Source organism: Hemitrygon akajei, chromosome 13, assembly GCF_048418815.1.
Source record: "Hemitrygon akajei chromosome 13, sHemAka1.3, whole genome shotgun sequence".
Taxonomy (NCBI): Eukaryota; Metazoa; Chordata; class Chondrichthyes; order Myliobatiformes; family Dasyatidae; genus Hemitrygon; species Hemitrygon akajei.
Window position 1 is genome coordinate 83176978 of NC_133136.1, and position 10486 is coordinate 83187463.

General features: G+C 39.8%; 1 protein-coding gene across 1 annotated transcript; it reads left to right on the forward strand.

Annotated features, from left to right (window-relative positions):
- Positions 1-628: 628 nt before the first annotated feature.
- LOC140738022 (homeobox protein Nkx-3.2-like) lies at positions 629-5100 on the forward strand. Its single transcript, XM_073064995.1, has 3 exons — positions 629-1196; positions 2575-3372; positions 3872-5100. Exons 2-3 carry the CDS (start codon positions 2955-2957, stop codon positions 4312-4314), a joined length of 861 nt encoding a protein of 286 aa, XP_072921096.1. The 5' UTR covers positions 629-1196; positions 2575-2954; the 3' UTR covers positions 4315-5100.
- The last annotated feature ends 5386 nt before the right edge of the window (positions 5101-10486 follow it).

Sequence of the window (10486 nt, forward strand, 5' to 3'; positions counted from 1 at the left end):
TGAAAGTGAATTGACAGGCTCCCGCAATGAGTATCCACTCAAAAGTTTATTTTATGGAAGTTAGAAATCATGTATTCATGATTCTGTATTCATGTTGTCTTTCAGCCAAGAACCATTCAGCGGTTTCAAAATGCTACGGAGCACTAGATTAGATAATAAGCTTTAAGCACTGGAAAAGCGTTTATCAAAGTAAACTCTATTTTAAAAATGACTTTTGAATGATATGTTAAGATTACATTTAAAAATATTGATGTGCAGCTTTCTCGAGAGCATGCCAATACATGATACTGACTCTAGATGGCGCGCGAAAGCCAACAAAGTCAACCCAAGGGCCTCTCAGGAGGGGGATCAGGAGGGGCTAGGATCTTTTAACTGGCGTGTGCTTACCCGCACTTCAATCGCTTCCCCGAAAATAAATTGTTTATGTGACTGCTGGGGGTTATGCCTTATTGTGTTCAAAATAAGTTAGATGTAGGAGAGCGCATGATTTGGAGGCAGCGGGTGGTGCTGCTTGGAACTTGGAAATCGACCGTGTATTTATCAAGCTCTTGTTGACCTTGCACCTCTCCCCGGGCTGGAAGAGCCTTGTCAATGTCACGCTGAGGTATGCGGGCTGCGCGAGTTAGGAGACGATGAGCAAAAAGCATTGGCTGCATTCGGACAATTTTAAGAGGCGCCGGTCAAAGGAAACTCCGAATTGCGGTTGAAACTCAACCCACTGAAATAACTTCACTGATAATCCCGCAGGCTAGTTACAGTTCGCATTTAACATGTCGAGCAGTGCGCTTAAACGCAATGACCCTGCTTGCACAGAGAAAAAATATTTTTTTCAGTTCTTGTACTTTAGTTCCAGTGTTTCGGCTGTTGCTCAGTACGGGTCGTTTCTGTTTGTCTTCGCAGAGTAAAACGCGGTTTGCTCAGACGTTTCACGTTTTGCAATAATACTGGGTTGGTTATAGTGGTGTGGGACATTCACTACCATCCGCCTATCCTATTACAAGTACCAGCCCCTCACAGAGGGAGAAACTTCTCGCATTGTACCTACCCACCTACAGCCAGTGGGGCTCTTTGATTCGCAACAATGGGAGATTCTGACCGTGGCGGAGACACACAATCCATTCACTCAAGGAGGACTTCTGTCACGGCTTTTGACTTTTGCATGTCGGAAACCGGAGCACGCAGCACTTAAGCAGCCTGTGAGTTTCCGTCTATCGTTTCATCTTCGGACTTGCTTTTTATGCCTAATCAGTCTGGTTGTTTGTAAATTTAACAGGGTGACGAGAGGCCACCCGACAAAGATTGCTCGCCACTCTTTCTTTTCACTCAGTCGTAATTTACATGTGATGTAAATGTTTCGTTTAAACTGAGTCTTTCTCGCTCATCCATTCGTTTTAAGCCTCTGTATATTCTGGCCATATTCCTAATGTTGGAAAATTGTTTTATACTCGGGGAAGAATTTAAAATGCTCGCTGTATCAAATGTTTCTGGATAGGCAGTGCAGGCGCGCGCATGTTTTGGGTAAGAGACAGATTGCTTTGAAATGGTTAAAGGATATCGGGATGGGTTTAGGGTAACACTATGGCGGAGCTGGGGACACCCCGCCATTTGACACTGTGTTGCCTATAAATTAGCGGCATGATTGCTGTGCAAACAAACGAACACGGTATAATTTATATTGTTTCTCAGGCCGCCCACTCCCAATTGGTTAACAGCTATGAGCCGCACCACAGGAAGGCATTTGGTAAGCTGCTGAAATGAACACGGACCACCCAGTTCGACTTCCAAAACGCAGGAAGCAAAAGCTGTGCTCAAAACGGGTTATCTTTAAGTTTTTAATGTGTACGCTGTTCTGTTTTTACCCCCTCTTCTGAAATAACATAAATTATTGGTAACTCCCAATGCTGAAGCCTTCTGTGGATAGTTCGATATGTTTATATAGACATAGAAACGAAGATATATGTACACTTATACACGTTGCTCAGTAAACAGCAACATCATTTATTAGGTGCTTTTAGAACTAAATCTTAAAGCGCCAAAGACTTTGCATCAGCGTATCCTCCAACAAATCCTACCATATTTGTGATTAACCACCTGTTAGTCTGTGTATGCACTGTACAGTATGTGCTTGTCTATATATTGCCCAATTATATGTCTTAGCATACCTGATTACCAGCAGATGTCTATCCGAGTCGTTTACCTAATGAGTGTATCTAATATATATGTCTAATATGTTAATCAATTTAGTACGTGTGTTTTTCTCTGTGTGTGTGTGTGTGTGTGTGTGTGTGTGTGTGTGTGTGTGTGTGTGGTGGGGGGGGGGGGGTGTTGCGTATAAAACATATACCCTATATATTATTGTAGCACAAGAAAATATCAGACAATAATTTTTCATCATTGTCGAATGCGATATAGGTGCTTGTTACTAGGTGCCAAATCTTGCAAGTTCTCCGTTTGTATGTTGTGATATTGGAAGTATTTTTCTTGAAACTGACGATAATTCAATACATGGATAAGGAAGTAACGGAGAGATCTCCCTATTACAGATACTAACACAATCGCTATTTTTTTTATTAGATGCGGTCTCCCAGAGTTTTGTCTAAACTCTAAACGGCAACCCAAGGTGCAGCGGTTCCTTCAAACCTTTCTGTAAACCACGGTGCGCCGCTCTTAGGGATAAAAACAAGCAACCAATGAAGAAACGCCGAAACTATGAGCCTCTTTGTGGTGGTCCAATAGGATTTCAGATGTTGGTGGCACGGCTGTCAATCATCGGGGAAGCAATGACATGAAAGACGAGAGAAAGAGCGGAGTGAGAGCGCGAGTGTTAACCTTCTACGGCACTCACAGGCAACCCTAAGGAGGAGCGATGCCTATCGGGCTCACCTCGCCAGGAAAGGACGGATATCGCCGATAAATAAAAACAAAACTTTTTACAAGTTAAGTATTTATTGAAAATGGCTCTTCGTGGTAATACCTTGAACCCATTCTCCATCCAGGCTATTTTAACGAGAAAGGAAGAGAATCGACACACGAAGAATTTGGGCGTGTCCTGCTTTTCGTCTGCTACCTGTTGGAAGATGTTGGACAATTTGAATTCCTGTCCAAAGATGAATCCCTCCTCCGGGAGAATCGAGACAAACGGCGATCTGCCGAGTGAACAGCTCTGTTGTGACTCGGATTCGGGCGTCAGCGATGAAAATGACAGTAAAAACCTGTCTATTTGCAACTCGGAAAGGGAGTTAGATATTCCTGCAGCCAGTTCGTTACAGGCGAAGCCAACGAAGGAAGTGCGATCTAGTCTCAGTGAAGAGACCGAGAAACGCGACAGTAAGGACCATCTGTGTAACCGGGGGAGAGCAGAAAGTTTATCAGGTAGCATTCAGTTTATATTTTCCATTGAATGATCTATCCATTAACTCGGAGTATACAATACTTGTTTTTCCACCACATGTTTATATTTAAATCTTTCCTAGATCGCAAAGTGCTTCCAGAAAATGTCACAATAAGATGTAATTTAATTCGGCATATTTAAAACTCCATATTTTTCATTTATCCCCAAGCGTATTAAGAAACTTTCCAGAGAAAGGTGCGGAAAAAAATTAAAATCTTTGGGGGGTTATAGCCAGCTAGCCAGCAGCCTGCGAAAAAGATAGATAGATAGAGGGACAGGCAGATAAATAGATAGGCAGCTAGATAAATAGATAAGATTTATTTCTGTATAGAGAGAGAGAGAGAGAGAGAGAGAGAGAGAGAGAGAGAGAGAGAGAGAGAGAGAGAGAGAGAGAGAGAGAGAGAGAGAGAGAGAGAGAGAGAGAGACTAGCCAAGTTAGACAGTCGCTATTTATTTAAGATATTATTCTTCACTCCGTAGCTCCAAGTCCAGTTGACGAAGAGTTGAAATCGGGCCAAACCCCGGACCAACCCAAACAGAGGAAGAAACGCTCCCGAGCCGCCTTCTCCCACGCTCAGGTATTCGAGCTCGAACGCCGCTTCAATCACCAAAGATACCTCTCGGGTCCCGAGCGCGCGGATCTGGCTGCCTCTCTTAAACTCACGGAAACTCAGGTCAAAATCTGGTTTCAGAACCGCAGGTACAAAACCAAACGCCGCCAGCTTGCTGCTGACCTGATGGCCTCGGCCCCAGCAGCAAAGAAAGTGGCGGTGAAAGTGTTAATCCGAGACGATCAAAGACAGTATAACCCGGGAGAATTGCTAAGACCTTCACTGCTTTCTCTTCAGCCATCTTACCAGTACTATCCATTCACCTATTGCCTGCCTGCGTGGACAGTGGCTGCTTGTTCAGGAACTCAATAGCTGTTCATCTTTTACGAACAAAGTTTCAGATCCACGCTCTTAGAACTACAGTATTTATTTGCGTTGTTTTTTTTTAGTATAAGCTGCAGACTGGACTCGGCAGAGAGAGTTTCCATGGTATCCATGTCCTTGATATTTAATTCAAATCTAGCTTCAAATATCTAAAGACTGTCCGCGAGGAGCAAACAGGGAGAAGCTGCTTCTCTGGTTTTCACTGAAAGGATTCTCGATGTTTTGCATTGGCTGGACATTATTTCTTCATTCCCTTCATTCGAAGTAATGTGTGCTGAATGCAAGAAACGTAGAGAAACCGCGAGTTTGTCTCATAAGTGCAAATATCCATACAGATATATATTTTATTATACTTCCTGGTTAAGAACAGCAGAGGGAAGAGCAAAACATTTTAACATTTTCTCGCAGCTTGCTTTGTGTTGATGTTGTGAAGATATTTGCCCCAACTCCAAAACATTTCGATCCGTGATTATATTCGAGCAGTATAGGGGTAAGAACCTAGCACTTTCCATGTAAAAATACTTAGTAGTGCTTAGTGTGGGCGATCATATTGCAGGCTTTTCTTTAATAGTAGCGTGTGAAACTTTACCTGGTTGATGGTTTCTCCTGAATAGATCCAGGATTGAAAGAATATGAATGAATGTTTAAATAATTGCAGCACAGCGACAAAGGATAGCTCGTTTCAGGGTAGTGCATTTGGAGTTGTGTATCTCTTATAAAATCGTGCACTCTGCATAACTTCCGGTCTTAAAATAAAATTATTATGATTGAAAATACGTGCTTTTTGTTCTGTGTAAATATCTAAATTCGATTATTGAATAGCAATTACGACATCTCATTAAAGACAAGGCTTCGGTTCTATACTAAACACGTCATTGACCCTACTATATAAATAGTCGTAGGTTTTGGGCTTGATAGCCATGGAATATCGAGTCAGCTGGATTTTATAATGCTTTACTTGGTTCCGTGGGTCTACATTACAATTAAAAAGAATAAAAACTAGATTTTTAAAGATTATTCGAAGAGTTGAGCTATTTTTAAAGTTGAGTATAGCAGTTCTTAATATTCGATCGGCTCACGGGGGAGTAGGTGCCTAATACCTTCAGCATTATATCTGCTTTGATTTTTTTTTAATGTTTCGGGTTTACGGTTACGCGTGCAGTGAAAATGAAGTACACTTCATTGGTACCATTAATTAATGAGGTTTCCCCGTTAAAATAATTAAAATATATACCGCATAAAGTATTCACTATAACCAATGGAATGAGGTGATCAATGTTTGCTTAATATCTGATAGCATCAATGGCGAATTGCCAACATTTTGTAAACTATTTTTATTGCAGTAAATACATCTCCACAAAACGAAGGTCCCTAAAATTCACTGAATATTGTTTCCCCTACGATAAGCTAATGAAAATGAGGTATTATGTTAGGGAGCTGATTTAAAATTACAGAACACTTTTTTTTCAATTACTGGGTGGGGCGTATGATGTTAGAATATATCTTCAGGGACTTCCCCATAACGGGGAGCATTGCGAATCACAATGATCTTACAGGACTATTTACAGAACTAGCAGCCTATTCTGCAGATGCACAGATACAATTAGAACTATTACTCTGAAGCAGGTTTTCTCTTTTTGAAGTTTAACTTTAACTTGCCGCCCAACAAGTCAATCGTTGCAGAATAAAATAGGCTAGAAATGTCATGATCGATATTCTTACTCGTTAACGCAATAGTTATTGATGTCGGTGACACTATACGACCCAAAGTCCAAGAACTGATTTTTTTAAAAACCTAATACATTGTTTTAAATAAAAATCGCAAACTCTTATCAGAAGTTTTTCAAAATAATGAACATGAAATTGTAATTTCATATTTCACAAATCGAGCAGTCATTCTAATATGTATCATTCAAGTATCGTCGTGCTTCATTTCCGCAAGATTCCTTTATTTGGGATCTCCTTTAAGTTCGCCACTGTAGATGTAATTCAATATTCTGTTAATTCCGTCTTTTCTCAGAAACAGCCCTGTTTCGCGTGCAGCAGTTGTTGTTTTTCTTGGATTTTGGTGTTCACGAAGATTTAAGGATTCTGTGAATTTTGCCGTATACCACCAGCGTGTTAATCCGGCCCGTTTACCGTTCGAGGTTCTTTAGGTATCATGTGGAGGGTGGAGGGTCGCTGAATGCACAGGAAGCTTGGGAAAGAACGCGCCATGAGCGAGCACGTATTCTCCCTGACTCTAGCGATGAATTTGCAAAACAAAAATAAAATCATGCGAATTATTTATTGCCACAAGACAACTGAGTTCCATTTTGATATATAAATAATACCTTTTGTCGGCACGTTTATACAAAATTTCAATTTTCAATTATTAAGAAATTTGGCTCTCCACAAGAAACAATTTACATCTTTCCCCCAAGAAACGAGTAACTAATTTGATACAGTACTGGCGAACTGCAGAAAGTGCGAACATATGATGACAGATATAGATGTTCCTTCGGACAATCGGACGCGGGCCTCTATTCCAGGGCTTGTACCTCCCCCCATCCCCCAGTTATATTTCCGAAATGAATGACGACTTGTTTCCAATGGGCTGTTTTCAGAGATAACATAGCTGTGATCCCTGTTTGATTAATGCCCAGAGAATGGGAAACACACATCTCTTGTGAATAAATAAAATGTCATTGGTGCACTGGGAAGAAAATGGTCAGAGTATATTTCCAGAAGCAAATAAATTGTTGTAAACAGCCGAAGAATAACTATTAATGGCAGGCAATAGTTTGTATGATAGGTTGTTCGTTATAATAAGAGGACTGCGATGCTTGCAAAGTCCTCAATGCCTAATATTATAGTTTATGTAACTATATGCAAGATTTTGTCTTTCAGAAAACACGCATAATAACGTTTTTATAAAAATATATTATTTTACTAAACCAAGAACTTGTACTGCTATCGGTATAGCAGGATGATATCCAGTACTAAATGAATTTGAGGAAACTGGTTGTCGGGAATCAAAATAAAACGCTTGCCCGATTCGACAACATCTGTGGAGAGGAGGGTTCGCGGCAGCCTCTCTTTTCTCCGCATTTAACGCCGGTTCTGTTGAAACATTTCACTTAAGTTTTCTTATAATTCATTTAATCTGATGTGACCTCTGAGCATAGCGCGATATAGCAAGCTTGCTTTTTAAAAAATATTTTTGATTCACGATTGTTTATTTGTATTCTCTAGTCTATATCCATTGAGTTTTACCTTACTGATCTTCTATAAATAGCGATGTTTATATTTTAAACGGTGGCTATTTTTTAATCAGATATATTGCAAGAGCACCGGCGACATCCCCATTCTGTTAATGTCGGGGAGGGGGAGGCGGCGTCCCTAGAAAGAGGGGTATATCGCGATGTTTTCCATAATACGAAGCTCGGTGCTCTGCGCATGCATGACACGAGTTAAACTCGAGTTAAAACGTGTTTGATTTTTTTTTCACGTAAATTCTGTGAGAGAAAATTATATTCTGTATTTCACTTACTTTTGGAGGGGTGTAACTATTTGTGAGTCCTATAAGGGTAATATTTCCTTAATCCGCATGGCCGTAATGCGTATGAGCTGTGCCAACAATAGAATCAGAATCAGGTTGTTATTAGCGGCATGTGGCGTGACATTTGTTAACTCAGTAGCAGCAGTAATTCAATAGTGATTATATTTTGAAGGTTTTCATATACAGTGTATCATGTAAGAGTACAGTATTTCTTTTTATACAAGAACATTTCAAAGATTAATTCTTAATTCGTATACTGTGTAGTATTTAGCAACTCCAATATCATTTTATAATCCCATTTAAACTGTTTAATACCGAGACAGTTTTTAATCTGATGAATACAACACCAACTCAGTTTCTGTAATTGCAGATACTTTAAACCGTTTCTACAATAATCGGTGCTTCTATAACGAAACATTGCATGTTATAAACGGAGTAGCTTCAAAACAGTGAAACACAGAAGTTCGATAACAGCGTTCTGAATTCACTAATACCGATCACAAAGAAGCATCGTTTGAGACGTTCGGTTGTAATATTATAATTAGGATATTCCTCTGATTGATCGGCACCCTGACATCTCAAAACATCCGGCTAATTTCTAATTCGGTTACAGCAGTCTTGTGAACTAGATTGGGAAGATGTAGTTACTGCGCTTCACCAGCGACAGCACGAGGGAGCGTATTAGTGAGCAATGATTTCACATATTGCGTGTAAAACCGGTGGCCCTGCGTCGACAGCACTTAACTTGGTGCTGAGAGATGCTGATTATCAGTATGCCGAGAGGGGTTCCCTTTGCATGAGCAAATAGTAAGAGCTGAACACCTGCGGTTTTCACCCCTTCAGATATTGCTTGGTCTGCTGGTAACTTGCAACATCCCAACATTACTCGCGTATACAAGCAATTTTACTGCGCTAGCCCCATCCCTGAAGAAAGTAGGGCCAAGAACGATGTTATTGTTCACGATAATTGAGTTATTCAGTTTGAAATTTGCAAACTGATTTCATAAAAAGTGAAAACACCAAATGCACCCTTGACAAAGATAAAATTTCAATTTAAAATATATTTTGCACTTTAGTGGAGTTATTAACTACATTGAGAATGGTCAAGTTGATAATTGTGCCATAGTAATCATTTAATGTGCAATGTTATTAAAAACATAGGTGCATACCCCGGGGTAAATGCACGAAATATAATTACTGAAACAATCTTTTTCGCGAGTTATTTTGCTTCTACATTAACTAACAAAATCAACGACGATTTCCAGGTTTGTTTATTTAGCAATTAATCCAGTGCGGATTGAGGCTATCATCAGCAAGTTGCTATAAATACATTTGTTTGGGCAGACACTTCTGTTTCTTAAAGAAAACTTCAGCAATACCACACCTCCCATTACAAAATATCTCGAGAGCTTTCATGAATAATAATCTACAGCAAATTTTAATCATACGCGCAATCGACTCTGGCATTCCAGTGCAGAGATAAGGGAGGTTGGTCTGTTGGGGGTACTCTGTTTTGGACGAGATATAAAATTGAGCCCCCAACTGTTCTCTCAGATCGAAATAAACGATCTTAAAACGACACTTTGAAGAACCGTTGGATTAAGGATATTTATCCCTGCAGATAGAAAACGAGCGATTTTGTTGTTGTTTGGCATCTTGGTACGCGCAGAATTCTTCATAACAACAATAATTTGTTTACGGAAAGACGCAATTGCTGTAAAATGATTTGGAATCCGGCAAAGTCGTAAAAGATATAATATAAATGCAAGTATTTCCTTCACATGGTAGGTTGCTGGATTTAATAGCGAGCAAACAAAATACTATTTAGATAATGATATCTCAAAATGTGGATGTGGACTTTTGTCTGCCAACCTTGGTTCTATTTCTGATATAATCAGACTTGCTTATTTCGTTTTTTTAAAATGATGCATTGATCTAAATTATTTATCCACTCACGTTGCGTTGATTTGTTTTTTTGCATCTTTTATCGAAGCCTTCTCGCTTCAGAGTACAGAATTTTATTGTCATTATCATTGCCAGTTTAGCGCTAATGTGTTTAGGATTCTCCCCTAAAACACAAAACATGACGCACATTGTAATGTACACAAGTAGGAAGTGCTGTCGATAACCAAAGAAGCAACAGTTCTTATTCTTTCTTTTCCGGAAACGTGCCTCTCTTCCACTTTCTGTATCCTTTTTTAAAAGTTGCGGTCAACCAGAACGCACTGATAGGTTCTGAGTTTGCTTTGAGAATCTACACGGACAAGGAGTCGATTGTGAGAAGACTGAGGGTTTATAGTCTGACTGTATCAGCGGATATCTCGAGTTATTCGTTGCTGACTTGTTGTTTTGCTTTGCGGAGTAATACATCAATATTTGATTCCGATCTCCGATCAGGAGCTGGCGAGGAATCCGTTTTCTACCTCACTGACTGTAATTTATGAAGATAATTATGTACTTGGGCGAAACATGTACGTGACCATCTGAAACGTTCCAAACAACGCAAATGCACAAAACGTAGCAGAAATCAACAAAATAATTATTTCACTTCCATAATTCTAACATCATATCAATTTCAGACTTTGAGCCGATATACACGCATGCACAGGATACTAAACA